General features: G+C 40.2%; 1 protein-coding gene across 2 annotated transcripts in view; it reads left to right on the forward strand.

Annotated features, from left to right (window-relative positions):
• The window catches only part of LOC137881191 (voltage-dependent calcium channel subunit alpha-2/delta-1), a 59,856-nt gene extending 46,126 nt beyond the window's left edge, over positions 1 to 13,730 (forward strand). Inside the window, exons 23-38 of one of the 2 annotated variants that reach the window (XM_068722993.1) lie at positions 889 to 949; positions 1,043 to 1,134; positions 2,141 to 2,222; positions 2,741 to 2,803; positions 3,404 to 3,507; positions 4,039 to 4,128; positions 4,229 to 4,296; positions 4,409 to 4,447; positions 4,708 to 4,779; positions 5,938 to 6,090; positions 6,436 to 6,488; positions 6,893 to 6,948; positions 7,071 to 7,200; positions 7,959 to 8,071; positions 9,194 to 9,276; positions 11,692 to 13,730. In XM_068722993.1, coding sequence (XP_068579094.1) covers positions 889 to 949; positions 1,043 to 1,134; positions 2,141 to 2,222; positions 2,741 to 2,803; positions 3,404 to 3,507; positions 4,039 to 4,128; positions 4,229 to 4,296; positions 4,409 to 4,447; positions 4,708 to 4,779; positions 5,938 to 6,090; positions 6,436 to 6,488; positions 6,893 to 6,948; positions 7,071 to 7,200; positions 7,959 to 8,071; positions 9,194 to 9,276; positions 11,692 to 11,802 — 1,370 coding nt within the window. In that variant the 3' untranslated portion in view covers positions 11,803 to 13,730. Of the gene's footprint in view, positions 1 to 888; positions 950 to 1,042; positions 1,135 to 2,140; positions 2,223 to 2,740; positions 2,804 to 3,403; positions 3,508 to 4,038; positions 4,129 to 4,228; positions 4,297 to 4,408; positions 4,448 to 4,707; positions 4,780 to 5,937; positions 6,091 to 6,435; positions 6,489 to 6,892; positions 6,949 to 7,070; positions 7,201 to 7,958; positions 8,072 to 9,193; positions 9,277 to 9,618; positions 9,878 to 11,691 lie in introns of those variants that run through there. The other variant, XM_068722992.1, reaches the window with a different exon arrangement.
• Positions 13,731 to 21,099: the final 7,369 nt, after the last annotated feature.

Below are 21,099 nucleotides of genomic sequence, written 5' to 3' on the forward strand. Positions count from 1 at the left end.
ACATTGTTTCATCCTACACCAGATTTCCATGGCCCAGAGGAAACTCAGTGCTCAGTAATTTTTTTCGCAGACTGCACCACACGACTCAATATATTTTAAAGGCAATGTCCGAAATGTCTTCATTTTAAGAGACCAGTGAATGATGGCCATCCATGGCTGTCATGTCATTTATGAGATAAGAATTACCACACACTGTTTGAAAAGAAGTCCAGAACCAGGGCAGACAAAGCGTTGAGTGGAAGGAATTTTATTTATTACAATATATGTTTACATGTTGTTCCCTTGCATGTCTCTGCTGCAGTCCCCAGCTGATCCTTTTCTGTCCTGCATTTATAAAATATGCACTCAATGTATTTTATTTACATGTATTTTTTGTCTATAAGATCTAATATTCTTTCACTGCAGCATATTGTTTTATTATCTACCGTGGGAAATATTTACAATTTTCAGTTTGTTTTTTTAAGGTATGAACTTATTTGTCAGATGATGAATGCATTTTTTTATCAACCCTTGTCTTTCCTACTTTCTCCTCTCCTCATCTCTGTCTCTCTGGGGTCACAACAGGGCAAGAAGGCAAGTACTTCTCACTCAGTCATTCTCTCATGCCTCCCCACTGCACCCCCATCCACATTCTCTACCTTAATCCATCACCTCATATCTGTCCAATACTTTATGTTGGGGGGGGGGTTCAGCTACAGTATGTTCACTACTGTGTAGTGTTAATATATTTCATATGACCATCGATATGGATATTTCTGAACTCATGTAGTCATCTCACAGCACAAATAGAAGTGCATAATTTGATAAATAGAGAACACACTTTTAATAAGCTCCGAAACCGCTATTCATCTTATCGGCCTAAACCAATTATTTTTGTGTTTTCAAAAGCCATGGAAACCATACAGCAGGAGAGGTTTGATGAGTTTGGTTACACCTACATTGCTCCAAGGTAAGTGATCGTGACACATATGTCCAACCCACTTTCACTCGGCAGGAACAAACAAGGGGCTGAGATTTAAATTGATCAATACTGTTCCTTTAGGGAGTACTGCAAAGAGCTGAAGTTGTCACTCAACAACACCCAGTTTCTCCTCGACTTCAGCCAGTACATTGATAGCAACACTCCAGATGCATGTGAGTCATGCATCTTTTTCACTGTTATTTCACTCTACACATTTGCACAGCTTGTGATGTCAGTTTGCGGCACTGTTTGATGAGAGTGGAAGTTGTGTATGCGTACATGCATGGTATGTTTTACTGTTAGACAGAATTTCCCACTGGTGATATCACGATGACCGGCATCTGAAGGTCAGAGCATTACTTTGGTCATTAGATTACTGTGGTATAAGCAGAGTGACATCAGCCCGATCGACTGAGTTTCCTAGAAGCCTGATGTTGTCATGCTGCACAATGACTCATGGTGTTTGATTTGTCATCATCTAATGGGTCTGCCCCTTATGGCTTACCACCATCATCCAGCTAATGGATCTAGGTATCCTTGATCCATTTCAACCCAAGGTCAAGCCATATAAATATGCATTAATGCCTTTCTTGTTGCTGTTGTGCAGTATGGTCTCATAATTTGTTCTTGAGTCTTAAGTCTGTAAGTTTTGCAAAGTTATGGACATGATTTAAAAGCACACTCAAGGGAAGCTGTGTTGAAACTGCATGCTAACGTTTTTGACAGCGCTTTCAAATACTTTTCTTGACAACGGGGTTCAAACTCAATACCTTGGCATCATCTCTCTCCTAAAGCTGCAGCCAGTCCTTCACAAAGTACTTCCTTCTGTCTTACTGTCTAATAATCACTCAGAGAAGACCTACAAAAACATGTCTCCCTGCTGGATGATTTCCTGACAAGTACCATGAGATCTAATTGTTATCCCTCATTTATCTAGGGAGAAGATTTGGCAAAACACGACTGCTCTTTTTCAGCCTGACTTTCACCATCAGATCACTTGTCTCTTCAGTATTTTTTCCGTTAACCAGTGAACAGATCATAACGTATTCATCGTCCCTGCAAAGACTCGTAGATAATAGGCTGGCATTGCTAAGATTGCCATATTTCCTTACTAATCACTGTTATTGTTGTGTTGTACTGTTCACAATAGGTAAAATGTATCCTGTCTTTAATCCACAGGTAATGTGTCCCTGGTGAATCGACTAATTCTGGATGCAGGTCTGACAGCTGAACTGGTTAAACTTTGGAACGAGCAGACAGTGTGAGTGCCAAACATTTGCACTATTTATCTGTACTTAACATACAATAAAATATAAAAATACATTGTTTTTCTTATATGGAAATCTGTCTTGCATGTCCACACTAGTGCTCCCCCCTATCATAGCTGATGATGCTTATATCATGCATCTACTGACCGAGCCACAGTTTTATTTCTTTTGTCTTTACTTCGGGTGATTTAATCACGTCCAACTAGTGAAACACGATGAAAGCCAAGCACAAAATGCATATCGCACCCTACCATACTGAGCTCTGCCAAGACATGCTGTTTTTAGAACAAAATGGTTTCCTTTCATGGTATGCCCACTTGTCTGAAATAATCTGAACACACACTGCAGGGTATCTGTTTAACATTAGGACAAATAGAAATAAGTGACAGTGGTCAGAAAACAATTTGTGTCATGCCTGCAGCTTGGTCTCACAGATCAGAAACACTTTTCTAATATTTGTCAGTGTGATTGGCTTTGATGTTTGATTGGCTGTTGTTTTCCATGTTCTCAGGGATGGAATTGTGGCCAGATTTGTAGCCACAGATGGAGGAATAACAAGAGTCTACCCAAGAAGGTACTCTCTCCTCTTTCTACTCAGTTTCACTTCTAGCGTTAGTTCTGGTGTTGTGAAACAGCACAGCAAGCTTTGCCCAAATATCTGGTGGTGTAAATGTGTGAGATGAAAATGGATACTGACTGTACCGCTCTTAGGTTCAACGCTTTTGGCAGCTTTACTCACCTGTTCCACTGGGTTATTTTACAGAACATAGAGGATTAGACACTTTAAGCTGAACTCCCATAGTTTGCCAAGCCAGTACAGGACATGGGTCAAATCCGCACATCCAGCAGCCAAACACAGCTCATTTTCCTCAATTTCTTTGCTGCTACTTTTATCTGAACTACATTTAGGGGATCCACTTGGTCAGAATATGATATTCCAGATGAATGTATATTCCTCCTGCCTATAAAACATGAAATATTATCAGTAATTGCTTTTACTGGATCATGCCCTGGATATATATCAACTGCATTGGGTGTGACTTGTATTCCGATGACTAGCATTTGGCTCTAGACTAAAATATAAATTGTTCAGATAGATCAAACACATTTGCTTGGTGTTTTATGGATATAATGGTCAATATATAATATTATGTGACTATATTAATGTTTTTAGTGCTGGGGAAGAGTGGACTGAGAATCCTGAGACATATGAGTCCAGCTTCTACAAAAGGACCCTGGACAATGAAATATATATTTTCACAGCTCCATCTTTCATCCGTAAGTTTTTTCCTAATTGTTTGAATATGTGAATGTGTGTGCACTTTTATGTATGAGGATCTTCAATGTGGTTTGGCACTGAGCCTATCCTGCTCTCTGCCTTTGGACGTCCTCCCAATCCTACTGGCAAAGATCACACTCTCAGGCCTCTGATACCACTGTCTTTATCCTTCTCCTTTTCCCGCTGTGTCTTTCAGCGCTCATCCCCTCTCTTCCTCTCTCCTGCCCTGTATACTTCCTGTTATCTCCACCGATCTCTCTAACAGACATTAGGACAGGCAATCGTCAGTTTAATGTAGTCGTGCTTTCCTCTACACTTGACTGGATTAACACATGTACTGGCCTTACAGACTCTACTCCACTCAAATAAATTACTAGCAGCTAAAAATCTATGGAATTTCCCACAATGGATAGCAAATATTCTCTTTTACTGTGATTCTCATTTTGAAATGTTCTCTGCCAACATAATTTTAAACATTATTTAGGTGAAATTGCTATAATTATCTCTTATGTGTCCCTTCTCAATTGCAGCAGAGGGTAGGGAGCCTGTTACTGAGTCAGGTATTCTAGTGAGCAAAGCAGTGGACCTCACGATTGACGAAGTCACGCTCAAACCAGCTGGTCAGTCTTGCTAATCCCAGATAGATTGCTTCTTGTGATGCAACATAAATAAAAAGACTCAATAGCTGTACATCTGCATGTTTTGTGATTTTCTGTGTAGTGGTGGGAGTGAAACTTAATGTCTCCTTCTGGATGAGCATTTTCATGAATGCTACACTGAAGCTGAATGTAAGTCATGTTAATAAGGTGTATTTGTATTTTTTACACTATCTTTGACACATTTATCTATTGGTGTACGATAGTAATTTTGTTGTCTGGCTAACTTTTTTTGTCTTTTTAGTGCAAGGATGAGATTTGTGGCTGTCTGAGGAATGACAAGGTACCACAATGCAGTTTATTGAATCAAATCTGAAAATGTTTTTTTTTTGTCTTGTCTAAGATGTGTTTCCGTTACCATGGCTGTGCAGACGGCCTTGATTAGAAATTATAGGAGAAAAAACATGATTATAAATTGCCTGCAATATAATGAAGTCAAGCTTGATTTGTATCTCTTTTTAAAATACTAAAAGATGATTTTCCTTTTCCACACTTTGACCATTTTTTTATTTCATTTTTAAATCTTATCTTGTTACACTACAGCATGTAGACTGTGTCATCCTGGATGATGGGGGATTTCTTCTCATGTCCAACCACGATGAGTATATCTCACTGGTGAGTTACCGGTAACCACTTTCTTCACCTTTTCACAGCCGTATCATGTATGCTTTACTACTCTGCTTTATCAAAATGTAATTGATAAATCATCACACAATAAAACATCTGTTGTGACATAGTCAGATAGGTTGAAATCAAAGACTTTGCCAGCATTCATATTTCTTACTTTTTTCTACCTTTCTTCATACCTAGCTCCTCTTTGTCAGGGATCCATCAATCTCATATAGAGGTCAAATAAAGGGCCCACGACTCATCTCAAGTAATGAGAATGTCCTGTTAGCTGTGAGCTGTTTGAAAGCTCCTGTAGGACAGCAGTACATCCATGTCTCCAGTAAAGTAAAGCACTATCCACTGGAGGAGGATCAAAGGGAAGGTTCTGATGGATTTTAGTCAGGCATGAAAGCTGTAGTGAAGTGTGTCCCCTGTGTATGCAAGAAGTCAGCTCTGCTGTGTTAACTCCACTCTTTCAGGCTGCTGTGCCCCTGTGTGTCAGTGGTAGGACATACAGTTGGTCTGGAAACTTTACATGTCAGTCAAGGCAGGACATCTGCTGTCTTTGATCCTTTTACCATCCCAATGTCTGGCATACAGTTTATGGTCATCGAGCATTGGAATAAGCACCCTCCTGTCATCTTGTGATACATTTGGTGTCCGTTGGGAACATGCAGACGTTTTTTGTTAGTTTGTGCCGTTGTCAAACAACAGTTCCATTTTGTCACCATAGTTCTACGATCAGTTATGGCCAGAGTCCTTCTATCCGGAATATATAAACACAACTATCATCCACCAGGTGTTAGCTTCTTGTGAAACTACAGTGACCTGTTCTCACTGTAATCATAGGATTATAAATATGCAACCTTCATTCAATGTTGACATAACATTAATACATGTAACAGGTGACACTGGAGGACACATCCACCCTCCACCTATCCAGACTAGTTGAGTAGAGGGTGAAAGGGCATGGCAGTAGAAGCACAGGGGACAAGAGTGACAGGTTGACAGCAGTTTATATGTGTATATGACTAAGACTATAAAACCCCATCAGAGGAGATAGTACACAGCTGTAGGCTTTGTTTGTACAAGCAGAGTCTTACACCATTTTTATTGACTGTTGTTTGTTTGTTTTTTTGTGTGTGCGCTTGTGAACTCTTCTAGATAGGTCAGTTCTTTGGCGAGGTGGATCCTGTGCTGATGATCAACCTGGTCAACACATCCTTGTACTCGTTCAATAAGACCTATGACTATCAATCTGTCTGTGACCCAGAGAAAGACAGCAAGGCTGCAGCAGGACCCCGCTCCGTCTATGTGGTTAGAAACTCATTCCCACAAGCTGTCAGATGGCAGCCACTCTCTCTCATTTATTACATTTACACATTTATGCATTCACAGTACCTTTGTGTTTATTCTACAATCTGGTAAAGAAATCTGTTGATTTAAAACTACATTGATTCTTAATTCCTGTAGTTTAAAATATTGTGATTGTATATTACATTTGTTTTCTTTTTAATTTCTAGGTTCGAAATAGTAATATAATAACGGACAAATGAAAGAAATCATCATTCACGACTGAATTTTTTTTTTTTTCTTTCCCATCCCTCTCCGCTTTATTTTGGAATTTATTATGCATGACTTTCTTTTCCTTCCTCTTTCCAGCCTACCATTGCAGACATGCTCAGTATTGGCTGGTGGGCCTCCAGTGCTGCCTGGTGAGTGTACAGGTTGTGTGTTTGTTTGTTTTGTTTTCCTCCAATGTTTGTGTTTGTTTGCGTGTGCGATTTAGAGTGGGAGTTCATTTGTACTTGTACTAGGGTAGGAGTTGTATGGGAGTTGGCTTGTATGTTATTGAGGAATGAAGCTGGCTGGGTCAGTGTAGGACAAGGGCAGTTACACAACATTATACTGCATCACTGTCTGTATGACTGTCCAACTGCAATATAACCAGCTTTTAAAAAGGAATGACTGATACTTCTCTTGACATTTACATCAACAGTGACTCTAGCCTCAAACAGATGTGTGGCTGTTGTTAAAAGTGTTTTGTTGTTCAATATAAATAAGTTAAAGATGGTATATTGACTCATCTATGTGACTCTTTTTTTGTCTTTGTGTCTAGGTCGATACTCCAGCAGCTCTTCTTTGGTCTCATATTCCCCAACCTTCTAGAGGCAGGTGAGCAGCAAAAGCTGTGATTGTGTAAAATGTAACCATCAGCATTTGATAGACTTTAATCCCACCACTTGCACTAATCTTTTCCAGCGTTGTTCTCTATTAAACCTGTCTCTTATTTCCAGCGGAGTCAGCAGATGATGACATACCAGATGCCATGTTTAAGGAAAGCTGCATCACAGAGCAGACTCAGTACTTCTTTGACAATGATGAAAGTTCCTACTCAGGTGTCCTGGACTGTGGAAACTGTTCCAGGTATGTGGGTGTTTCGCCATATGTGTACAAACCTGCATGTGCTCTCTTTTCAGTGACTCTGTCCACTCACACTGTAAATGAGTTGTGTCATTCATGATTTTTCACCTCTAACTCTCTCTTCTTCCTGGACATCCTTCTGTTTAATGGTCTGCAGGGATGGGTCCAGAATAGTGTTAGTTTCCTGGCCTCTTTCTGTTTTCCAGCCTGATTTCAGGCAGCTGTTTTCAGAGGAGTTCTGAGCAGACGCACATTACCTTGATCTGTCAGTGACCGGAATTGCAGAGGGAAGCACAAAAGCTCTTTTATCTGTTTTTCTTCCTTTACTCTCTGGCTATACTTCAAACTCACTAATACACACATTCACGGACCACTGCACATCCACTTTGCTCTAACCTCCTCTTGTGTCAGTATGAGCTGTCGGAGGGGGTTAAATATGGCTGTAATTACTGGATGTTATGAGTCCCACGTGTCTGGTGCTTTATCCCCCAATGTTAACGACTGTAGACACAGAAACTTTCAGTACTACCATAAAAAGCCAATCCCAGAGGACAGAAGACGTCTGAATGTGCATATCTGTGCACATCTGCACAACTACCTGTGTGTATGCAATATAAACTGTAAACTATATATGGTAATTCAATATGTTGTAGATAATTTGTTATATGTATTTTGGAGCATGATATCCTCACACCACAGGTATATTACTGTACAAATAGTGTAAGCACCAGTATGTACATGTTGCCATGTGTGCTTTCTAGGATGTATCGTGCTGAGAAGCTGCCAAACACCAACCTAGTGTTCCTGATCACCGATGCAAAGGCAACATGTTTGTCGTGTGACCCCAGGCCGCTACGGCAGGCTGAACAACCCTGTATCCTTTCACTCAGCTCATAAAAATCGAACATCCTTTTTACTTTCCACCCCTCCATCCATCCCCCTGATGACAGGGGGGGGCTTTAAACTCTCAATACAAGGACACACACCTAAGGAGTTTGCAGTAGGTCCCCCCTGAATGTTCACGGGTGAACAGTAAACCAGATGCACGGCATATGAAAGCCTGTCTCACGTTACTCCCTGGATTTTATGTTTTAATTTATCTGTGCTGCATGCTGCCATCATGACGAAATAAGGTTAGGAGCAACAGTGTTTGTGTGCATGTACAATGTGAGTGTGTATGTGTATATATACAGTATATATATATACTGCAGCTTCCTACTGATGTAACAGTCCAGATGTCATCTTCAGATGTCACCACCATGGGCTCAACAAGGGCCTCCAGTTGCTAATATGGATGCCACTCAACACATACAAACACTGGCACTGGCACAGAGCCTGAGCGCATCATAATGTAACTAATTGGAACCTTTGTTCGTTAGCCGTTAGCGGTGCTGTTATCGTTAACTAGCTCTACTTAGGTCAATTTAAACACGGATTGGTTGTTTATAATGTAACAGTATCAGAGCTCGGTGACTAGAAAGGCATTAATGCCAGTGTCCTGATCGCATATTTTACTGAATATTGACAGATAACGATCGTTAGCAAAACTTTATTTCACACTGTGATGGTTAACTGAACCGTGAGGGGGGATTCGTACCAATCACAATCGACTGGTCCGTTACTCCACCAATAAATATAAATATACACATATATGTGTATGTATATATGTATGTATATGGAGAGAGAGAGAGAGAGAGAGAGAGAGAGAGAGAGAGAGAGATTACAGACATTACAATCTGCTTGACCACATATAATTACGTATAATTATTTCAAGAACTTAGTTATTTTATTTTAATCTCTCTTAGATGTCAATAGGAGATCAGCAAATATCTAGAAAAATAAATCAGGGTATCTCAAACCAAGGCTGATGAGTTGAAACTACATAAGGAATTTTAGCAGGCAAATTAAGAGTCAGCACATCAATTAATAGTTGCTCTTCAAATTGTTAAATTTGCGCTGCTGATGGTATATTGCTTTTTCCTGAGTGTCTGTTCAGCTGAAGGTCCAGATCCATGCGAGCTGGCTCAGAATCCCAGATACCGCAAAGGGCCGGATGTATGTTTCGACAACAATGAAGACGTAAGACACAACCACACATGTACCTCAGTGCAGAGAACATTGCTGGAAACAGCTATATTAATGAGGCCAGTTGGCCTCTGTCACTTCTGTCTGGTTTACATCAGCATTCTGCAGAGATTCAAAGCTTAATTTTTCACTCTAATCCATGCTTGATTTATTCATTCAGCTAATTTGTTTTATTTATCCATTTATATATTTTTTTATTACAAGATTTTGTATGCAATTGTCACTCAATTGTTTTATTCATCATGCTTTTTATGATCTTTTCTGTCATCATATATCTTTTTTTTCTTTTCTTTTTTTTAATTCTGCATTCCAATGGCTGCTGCTCTTGTCTGGTAGGATAAACCCTTGTGCCCAATCAGCAGAGTTTCTACATTGAGCCCCACACCTCTCTTGTTGTTTCTGATTCTGAGTGCAGGGTCAGTGTTCTTACACAACTTCATGCAGACGTATTAACCACTATGAGTTTTAGGGCTAACACCTGCTGGTTGGTTGGTCAATTGGTTTGTTGATATGCTCTTTTCCGACCAAATTAATGCATATTTTTGTGGGTTGATTATTGCGGATTGGCTCTCATAGGTACGGTGGTAATTAAAAAGCCCTGGCCCGTGTATCACTTGTTGATAGGCTTTGAATTTGAACATGTCAGAATTGTTCTATTTTCGGAAATCATATGAATATGGGCAGGTGCATGCAGTTCGGCTTTTAGTCTGTTGTTATTATTTAGGATTAAGTATAAAATAATTAGGTTAAAAATAATTAGACATGCTCCATATTGCTTTTAATGTTTAGTTATAATTCACTTAGGCTACCAGGTAGAGTACACAGAGTACTGTGGCCGATTTGGTTAATCTAGACATAACGCGCAGATTTATCCCCCCCCCCATCGACCAATAGATTGGTTGAAGTGTTGGTAGAATTTCAGTTGACCCAAATTATCTTTGGTTGACTACAGCCCAAATGATTTTACCTTTCCTGGGCCATCGCAATGTGCTGGGTAAGGGCAAATCATGTACTACAATGGTTGGCTTGAGAAGGAAATGGCCCTCAAGAATTAAGTAAATAATGCACTGTGGTAAAAAACAGATGGTATTTATTTCTTAGTTGCATGCCTATCTCTGTAACAGAATGCAATTGTCTTTCTTTGGCAACTTGTTTTTTTTTAACCCCAACAGATGGAGAGCAGATTGAATTTTGGCAGTAAAAAGTGTTGAATCAATTTGATATAATAGCATCGTACCAGCACAATTCAATTATAGCAGCACAAAACTTGGACGTATTTTCTCTCAAACTGAGAAGTCTTTTAGGGTTTCAGAGAATGCAATGTAATAATCAGACTTGATACAGTAGCAAATTCCCTTATTTAGATTCCTTGAGGAGATTGAATGAAAGTTCATGTATTGTACCGTTTGAGGTAAATCAGTAAAACAAAGGAGCACGGTGGATAACTTGTTTGAGATCATTGCTTTGTCACCCAACTTTCAACAGTTTAAGACGTCTAAATATTTGGAAAAAGTTTTTCCCATATCTTTGTGGACTGAGCCTTTCATTGTCTTTTAAAGGCGTAGATCACACACATAATAGGCCACTAATTCATGTGCCTGCATGTTTATTTTGTGAAGAATCTGTACTGGGAAGTAAAGGGAAGGGGAGGAATGGCTGAGGAAGTCAACAGAGTAAAAGTAGGCAAGCATCCCTATTCCTTTCTCTGTCTGTCCCTTTACTTTTGGCTCAGCTCCTCATAGGAAGACAGTTTGTGTTGAGGCCAGTCCATTTCGTCACTGGAGTAAACAGAGGAAGCTCCACGTGGCATTCCTGCCCTTTGAATACAGAAGACTCCCACCTCTTTCTCCTAGGCCTTTTAGCATGCACGGATATCCTGAATACTCCCATCAAATACAAAAACGCCACAAACTGTCATAGGCAGGGGCATGCACATACACACATGCACGTAAAGCAGAATGAGGTCCGGAACATCTCTATAACTGTGGCAGAGCATTAAAATGAGAAGGTAATTTGAGGAAATACACTTGTTTGCTTTCTTGCTGAGAGATAGATGAGAAGATCGATACCTCACTGGTTGATATAAAGCTACCACCGGCAGCCAGTTAGCTCAGAAGAGAGGTATCGATCTTTTCATCAAACTATCAGAGTGAATAAGCATGACTCCTAAAATGTTGAACTATGCCTTTAATATGGCAGGTAGACCTAGGAATACGTCATACGTTAGTAGGAGTGCAGCACAGTAGGATATAATATGATAGAGATTCATAGGATTAGATACAGTACAATCATGAACTGTTCATTATTGGGAGTTGTAAAAGTAGTGGTGATGTTGGTAGTTTTAGTGGAGCTACTGGATGTAGGAGAAGATGCTGTATCTAATTGATTGACAACTGATTTGTCCAACAGGAAGATGATTCTGACTGTGGAGGAGGGACCTGCCTAAGCCTGTGTCTTTGGCCGATGCTTGGGCTCCAACTACTGCTGCTGTGGCTCATCACATCTTTACAGAACTCATGACCCTACACACACACACACACACACACACACACACTCATACACTCACACAGAGATCATCTCATCCCATAAGAGGCCAGAAGACACTTCAGTTATGCCATCCAGGATGTATGCCGAATATTTGCAAAAAGACATTTTGTTTTCTGACGACAGTATCAGCATTTCCATTTACCAATGCCAAAGGGTCCGCATTCATTTCCTTTTCAATTCAATCCGCATTCAATTCATTTTCAAAAATAGAGACACGTTTACTGTGCTCAGCTGCACTCATTTCCATGAACTACTCCTTAATACCCTCCTATGGTGCAAGAGTAAGAGCTAACCAAACCCTTTAATTCTGCCTCATTTGTTTCTCTGATTTATTTAGCAGAGGTTGAAGAGTCCCACTATGCCAACTAAATATCATTCAAAGACTGTATGTTCACTGACGGTGTTGATTTGTGTAGTTGTCGATATTGTTTGTTGCTTATTATAGTTATTACGTATGAATCATAATGCTGCAATGATTTATTATTTTTGGCAACCAGTGCAACTATGAAGATTATCCCTTTTTGTTTGAGTGTTTTTTAAATGTACTGTAGCTATTTATTTTATTTTTTTGTACTCAAAATCAACTAGCATTTTGTGACTAGTTAGGTGTTGTATTGTAGCAGCATGTGCTCAGTACAGAGCTAAAGACAACACCAGTACTCTGACACCAAAGCTCCACACAGAACCAAGGACCGCAAATACACAGACCTACTACAGAGAATCTTCAGGCTAGTTTATTTTAAGAGAGTCCTCAGACGTGGGTGTGCATCAGTATCCAAGTTACAATGTTAGCTAAATAGATAGATACAGTAGAAAGCTCGCTGAACAGTAAGTGAGATCAAGTGAATTACAATATGTTAGCATATTACAATTTCAATCTGATGCATCACATTCCCAGTGCCTACGTAGTAGCTCAAACAGTCTGTTATCTGAATGAAACGGTGGACCAGAGTTGTATTCTTGCCATGTATGCTTCTTTGATCAGGCTTGCTGCAGTATAGCAAAGAAGGTAGCCCTTGCAGTAATATTTTGTGAAATGGGCAAAATCTGCTGCAGTTTTTCTAATTTATGTGGCCCAGGCCGCAGCAGAAACAACCAAAATTGTAATTATGGGAGAATATCATTTCCCTCCATCGTCAAAACAAACCTAAACCAGACTTGAGCTTTGTTTTCCAACACCTCTCTTTATTAGTCCTGTTTCTGTTCCCTTTCTGGATCACCAGACTCAGGAGCCAAGATGACTTGTGAATGAGATCAGCATATCAAAATGACTGTTTCATTGTTTTCTTTTCCTTGCTGTTCTCCTTATGCTTGTTTCCTCTTTGTTTTGCTCTATAAGTGCTGTGAAGCAGACGCTGAAAGCTCAGTGTCGTAATGCTGCAATGTCATGGGATGAGCTTGTTCTGTGTTTGAACGCTGTCTATGCCTATGATCAGCATCAGGGCCTGTTGGAGAGAACTTTGAGAATACACTACTACCAGTGGTAATTTTGCATTGCCTTACATTACCATAAGTCATAAAGGTCACACTTTAATGTTTGTTTTCCTTTTTTAGCGATTTAAACAAAGTTGAGTTCTCTCCACCTTGCCTTCATGGTGACCTTGTTGAGTGTTCAGGTTATGCCTGTCTATCAAAGTCGCGTGTTGACTTGTGTTTTAACCCGGGGGTCCCGTGTCTATGTGCAGGCATGTGCGTGTCCCTCCGATATCTGATTGTGCTTTACTACTGCACATGAATTACTCTTTTGTGGAACTTGATTAGCCTGAATACATTTTGTATAAATTTGTACACTAATACTATTTACTGTATAAAAGAGAAAATGAAAGAAAAGAAAAAGTGTTTATAATATGGTGTTGATTATTGTGCAAATATATATTCACAATAAAAGTGTTGTATTGTTATGACCTAAGGTGCTCATTTGTATTGTCACATCTGGCCACTTGATTTGGCTTCTCTTGGATCAGACTAAACATGTCATACTTCCTGGAGAAAGAGACAGTCGCTAAAAAATCTGTTTGTGTATAAAGTACATATTGGTGATTACTACTTTATCACATAGCCTTCTAAATTTGAATTCTCTCTTCACTGACTAATAATATCAGATCATTTGGGAAATTAGGATTACGTAAATAGTTATTTAACACCAGGCTGAAAATCAGTGTTTCACTACCCTCTCTGGTTGAAAGTTACTCGTCTTTTACATCTGACCACTCATAGCACCACTGATGGCTGGGATGTGTGGTTTGGTATGTTCAGAAATGTGCTCTGTTACATTGTGTAACTATGCGTAACAGGTTACACAGAAGTTAAACCACTGACTGTATGCAAAAGCTCCCTCCAAATGAAGAGCTTAACTGTAGGTATGACGACACAGCATGGCAGTGTGCTCTCACTGAGGTCATAATTCAGTTTTTTCAATTATGTGATGCCTCTGGCAACATTATTGACACAGACAGTTCAGCTATCGTCTGAGCAGCGGCAGTATGCCAGCCGCTAACGTCAGAGTAGTTGTGCATTACGAGCACTTTACTTTATGGTAGTTGTGTTTATCTGATGGAAATCTAAGAATCAATACAGCCACGGTTTTGGGTGTAGAATAAAAAGACGTTTGTTTTTCTTGTTGATGTGTCAGACTGGGAGGTCTTTGTATGTGTGCTATATAGCGATATGTAGAAGGGAGGTTGTAACAGGATACTCCTGTAAAAGGGGACAAGGTCGTACCCTTTAACATGCCTGACTTAAGAAGTTACAGACGCAGAAAAAGCAGGGACAAGTTCTTCATATCTTTTCAATTCATAATTTGGAATTCTTCATAAGCTAAAAAAACAAAAGAAAATGCATCAATGGATGTTTTTACATGTGTCTTAGTTTTGTGGTTCTGCCGTTTTATTTGTGACAACTTATCAACTTCAATGCTGACATATGGAACTAAAGTGGCTTAACTGAGTCAATTCAGCACATGCAACAGCTTCCCTATTTTTCTCTTTTCTATTCTGTCCTGCTTTGCCAGGTGGTTGACAGTCAAATGTGACCAGAGTCATGGTAAGAGAGCAAGAGGGAATGAAATGCAATATAGCTTGCAGGCCATAATGAAACAATGGGTTCACGGTTATGGCATTTGTCTTAGACCGCAGGCCAAACACAAAACAAGTCCATATTTTTACCATGGTATTTAAACTGTATGTTTGGAAAGAAATAAAGTTGAACATTAAAATAATTACCTTATCTGTCTATTAAACATTTTATTTTCTGGTTTAACTTTGGCCTTCTATACTTGCAAGAAAGAAAATATGTGCACATGTACATTTACAATTCAAATATGATTACAATAGACATTTTTGATTCCCCCTTGGTTTTGCATCCAAAGTAATGTTTTAGATAACTTGGTTTAATTAACGGATTTGTTTAAAACTTGTGTGATAGTAAAACTCCATTCTTGGAGTTGTTCTTTCCAATTAAGATGTTGATGCAGTTGTTCTGGTGTTGTTGTGATGTCAAACACAACAATGATTCATACAATAGGGGCAGTTAATTTGAGTGACAGCTATTTTCTTCTTTTGTTTTAACCCCATTACCAAATACTGTACCCTTTTTCAAGCACACTTTTGATGTTTTATTCTGCCAATCAGCCTTTCTATTTACCTACTCGCCAACTACTATATTTCTACAGAACACCATTAGAGTTAGGTTCCTAAAGACAGTACATTGCGTCCAATCTAAAGCCTTCAAAGCAGGAACTGTGTGATTCATTGGTGGTTAAGTAAAAGTCAGAGTGTCTTTTTGAGTTTGTTCCACTAATTGCAGGAAGTGACACATGAGATTGTTGCTGCATCAACAAAATGACCCGTGACTGGATCTCCAAGGATCAGCACGTCATTAGTGAACCCCTCTAAAGTTCATTTGATAGTAATATAGCATCCATTTGCGTAGAGTTTTACCAGTGAATGCTATTTTTGGAACTTTGATTGTATCATTAGTCCTATATTTAGCCCCAACACTCTCAGCAGCCTCTGGGTCATGACACCCCGAGGGCAATCAACCCAAGTCAGAATAAACTTCTGGTAACTTACTTTAGCTGCAGGATTTTTAATTGACACCATTTGTTTTTTTTCTAATACTGAAAAAGTGTACACTTCCTGTAAGCAGCAACATAGAGGTCACAGTTTTTCCATCACCATATAACACAGCTGGGCAAGGGCATCAGGGTCAGCACAAGGTTCTGTACATCCCATAAATAAAGCTAAACCAATTCCTTACTGTGCAGTGAAGTCTTACTGTACTGTCAGTGACTGCTTCCTGACTGACTGACTGACAACTGTTTGTGTTCCTGTATGAGCGACACTACTTCTACCCAGACTTGGATCAATTAGTATCTGTAGATAAATCTATATGTTTTTGCTAACTGTTAAGGAACTCTAAATGGATTTTGTTTGTCCAAAAGTAAAATACAGAACCCGTCAAATAAATTCTTAATCACAGAAAAGGATCCTAAATGAGCCTCAGATATTTTCCGGTGATTGTTCAGTTTTTTGGCACCTGTTCTTACAAACCCCTACTCAATCTGGCAACAACATAAGCCAACAAAAACCTTAAAATCTATTTGCAAAATGGGGAGAGAGAGAAAGATTAGTGTTTGACAAACTGACGGTTGGAAAGAACACCAAACACACACTTGGCATGGATTATCAGGAAATGCCACAGGCTTTTCCAAGCCCATAAACATGACCACACACTTGTCTGTTCTCAATACCTTGGTTTTTCTCTCTCCTCTTCTCTCAGATTGTAAGCATGCTGTGCGTGCATCTGAGTGTGTGTGCTCAGTGTGATTGGCAGGCGTAACACTGGAAAACTCTGTCCAGGTGAACAGTCTCAACGGGACACATTCCTTTCCAGCCCAGATTGAGGATGATTTGTGGATTTTAGAGTGGGGCCTAACATACATTAACTGGTAACATGAGGTGTTGGATTTGTGGGGGGCATGCGCATTCACCAGGTTAAAGAGTATATGTCATTCTCTTCATGGGATCAGGCATTTTGTTGAGTCTCTTTCTTCATACTTTTTTTGTGAATATGTGAGTACTAGCAGTGCTATGGAGTAAAGTTCTTACAACTGAGTCACTGTTTTGTTTGTATTGTGCACACACATGAGGATGCATATGCAACCATTGTTTACGTCACATTCAATACAATACAAACCCATAGAGTCAGAATAGTCATTAGACCTGACACCCTCATCTGATGAAAATAATGTAAAAAAAGGGGATATTTTCGTCCATCGTTAAAGCTACTACGAGGTACTTTGATTTTTATGTTGATTTTGGCGGTCCCTGTGGACTAAAGCGGCAGTGTTTCCAAGCACCAGACTAGCCTTAAAAACTATCTTATTTCAGCAGGGTCTGACAGTCTGCCCCACTTAGTCCTGGTTCTGGAACTCACATGACAATTCCTTCCCTACAGCAGGCCCAGCAATATGGCCTGGGCCTCCAGCAGTGTGCTGTCGGTGTTGGCTCGCTGCAGGAACCGGCAGAGCAGCGAGGCGAAGCTCTGCTTCTGGCCGGAGGAGGAGCCGCTACTGCCTTCGACATCCAGGGGCTCGAGCTCTGGCATGAGGTGGAGAGCTCCACACCTGGCTGAATCTAGGGCTGTTCACTGCCGGCGGCCCTGCTGGAATCTGAGCTGCAGGAGTTTCTGGTGAACCTGCATCCATATATATTTGTTCCTCATACAATATTCAATAAACAAGTTTATCGGGTGAATAGATTGTGACCACTCAGAGCACCATGAATTGTGTATCATTTGCAAACGCTATCCGCCTCGTCTCAAGGTCGAATTCACAAAAGATATTGTGCTAATGATATTACAGCGCAAATACGCCCATAAAGTTCTGCAACTGGGTGAAATTTGCCCTTTTTGCGGGGGAAGGGAAGAAATAGTTTCAATATTTTTCATTAATTTTGGTCTCATCTATTTTCAAAAATTACATTTACAGTTACCACTAACTCTGTGAAGATGCTAATAATGTTAATTTCAATTTTGACCTGATGATGATGGTGCTAGATGAAAAATGAGGATCACTGAAGTTATTGAGATTCATCCTCTGGGGATATTGAATGTTGCAACTTTGTCCCAGATATTTTGCATCAAATATTCATCAAGATACATTGCTGGCTCAAAAGGTAAAGTTGTTCCTGCGGTGTGTTTGGCTAACAGAGCTAACAGCTAGCGTAAAGTTAAACACACGCAATTGTGGTTTGTATTCATTCAGAAGTAGTCATTGCAGGCACACGTGGCAAAGTTCTGCACACTAGTGAACTTTTTTAGTTTGAATTTGTTTTGTTGGTCGTTTTTTCATGTCTCAAAGAATTTGCTCTCACAACTGAAAAAATAAGTGAGCAAATTAGATAGTTAGGTATACTAGACTAGATAAACAACAGAGACAGAGAGAGGGCGGAGTAAACAAGGTCACCACTGTTTTGTGCCATGCCTCTCCTAAGAGTGAGTGGACTGGTAAAACTTTTGCAACAGGCTTCTTAGGACCCCACAGAACATGTCTGTGTGTTTTCATGCTTCAAGTCACCTGCATGCGTGTCTGGCGATTCACTCAGGTGGGCTCTGAAGACCCAGGCTGCACGCTGTCCCGCTTGACCTATACGCTATGTTCACCATCAACATGTTAATTACACGTATGAGGTCTGACACACAGACACATGTGGGATGAAATGTACCTGCTGCCCCAGAGCAGCTTTTTCCCCTCTGTTCTTTCATTTTACCGACCACCCTGCCTCCCCTGTGTCTCTCCAGTTCTACGTGAGTCATGGGGGGAGTGTGTGTGTGTGTGTGTGTGTGTGTGTGTGTGTGTGTGTGTGTGTGGGGGGGGGGGGGGGGGGGGGGGGGGTGTAATTAGCAGTAAGCAGAAGACAAGACAAGCTGACTGTTAACAGATGTGTAAGAAATGAGGAAATACAGGTTTAGGCACTATTTTAAGATCTGCACTCCCCTTCCCCTTTGGGCAGTGTTTGGTTTCCTATCTTGGCTGTAATTTGTGTAGAATTTGTGTTTCAAGTGTTTCACTTAAGCCAAATTCCAGATTTTGGATAGTCTATTTGTGTGCAAGTGAAATGGTGGGTAAACTGGCTTTTATGGAGCAAAATTCTAATCAAATTTCAAGCTCTAATGAAATCAGGAATGCATCGGTACTACTATAAACCACTGTATGCAGGATGATGGTTTGAAAAATAAACATTTGTATCTGAAACAAGACAATAGAATAAAATAGTCCTTCCTTTACAATATAGCTTGTGTATTTAAACATGACCCATTTGTGTGTGTTTTCCAGTTTGTTTCAGTGTTGTGCACTTTTGAGTGACTGACAAATACTGTCAAAGGGGCCAGCACAATGGAGTGTGTGTGGGATGTTGATGTGTTTGTGCGACACACTTCATGTGTACCATGCTAAAGGATGTGTGTCATTTAAACAGTTATGGCTTGTGTGGATATACAAACTCACCAAGCCATTTTGTTGATGAATTGTTCCAAGGTTCTGTCTCAAACGTTCACATCAACACCCATAAACACAGGAGGAGGACAGACAAAGGGCTGAATAAGGACTCTGCGAACTGGACTGTTGAGTTTAAATGGTTAGTGTGTCTTAAGACTGATATGGCTCAACATAAGAATTATCTTGTGAATTTGAAAAGCTGCTGTCTAAAGTGGAAACTGACTGCAGAGTCACAATAATTCTTATAAGTTTTACTTACAAAAGGTTATTTTGTGGGAAGTAAAATCACTCCCCCCCCCCACCCCACCAAAAAAAATACATGCAATGTCCAAGACACATCTGCAGACATGAAAACTTTGTTCAATTTTGAATGATTCAGCATGTCATGACTCATTAGTAAGACTTTGCTTTCTACTTTCTTTGTAAAGATAGAGCAATTTTCAGTATGTCTGTGACAATGACAAAAGCAGTTGTTCTCTGTTAAAGAGTGAAGAAAAGTCGATGGCATATTGAATGTTTTACTGTATATCTGTTGAAGTCATGTGATCATCTTTAAAGCTATTTTTGGGGAGTTGGTGTTGGTGACTCAGTCTGCCAGTGTGCATTATGATAAACTGATCTGCTAGGCACTCTCCAGCCTTTTTTTTTTCATCGTCGTGATCTGAAAAAGTCAAATGAAAATGTGACTTGACGGCAGACCACTGGGCTGAATGGGGAAAAAAAAGTCTGGTTTTACACACATTTTATCCGAGAAGCTATATTTTGTAACTGTGTGGACAGACAGTGCGTGTGCGTAGTTTATTTGTGTTACCCGTAACTGTCAGCAGATCTTAATTACGAGCAGTGACTACAATCGCATGCACTGACAACAGGAAGTGTGTGTTTGTTTAAAGGAGGATCTCTTGACAGAGTATCTGTGTTTATAGCATCTAGGCCCACCACTGTCATCACTAACCCCAACACACGCACACACACACACACACACACACACACACACACACACACACACACACACACACACACACACACACACACACACACTCACACAACCCATAAATGTCTTTAGTTTCCCATTAGAGTGAAATACCTTAGCCACCTCTGCTCTGCACTTCCTCAATCTGGGTCCCGTTCCACGTTCCTTATCTCTCCCCGTCTCACTCAAACTATCACACTGTCTGTCCCCTATCCCTGTCATCCCTGCTTTCAATTTTCCATCCCACTCCATCTCTTGTACATACGGTCGAATGGCTGTAATTTGGAAGAGAGGCTGGAACGATTAGAGGTCACAACGAGGTCCAACTAACTTGCTGCAGATTAAAACACATATGGATGCATACATACACACACATGTACAGATGTATCACAGTATACAATGCATGACTCACACCATGCACACAAAAACTTCCAAACAAATCTGCAGGAAGTCTATTAATACTCCCCACACTCCACAAATATGCATTGAGACAGCCCGGCCTTCAGCACACTGACTGTATTGTGCCTTCCTGCTACAGTCCATCCATTTTACTCACATTGCTCTTCATCTACGCTATCTCAGCATCAACTTCTTCATTCTCCATATCATCTCCATCTCCCTCTGAACTTCCTCCCTCCATTACTAGCTGCATGAAGATATGAAGTTTCAGGCAATAACCAGCCACAGATGTGAGGAGTCTAGAATGGTGACGGCGCTCATATGAGCTAGCAGTGGGCTACCAGGTCTCTCTAATTTCCATCTTTTAGCAGAAGCCGTGGCTCTCAGACGCAGTGAAAAC

The sequence above is a fragment of the Cebidichthys violaceus genome, unplaced genomic scaffold (assembly GCF_023349555.1).
Source record: "Cebidichthys violaceus isolate CVI_PGR_0920_01 unplaced genomic scaffold, fCebVio1.0.p SCAF_3, whole genome shotgun sequence".
Taxonomy (NCBI): domain Eukaryota; kingdom Metazoa; phylum Chordata; class Actinopteri; order Perciformes; family Stichaeidae; genus Cebidichthys; species Cebidichthys violaceus.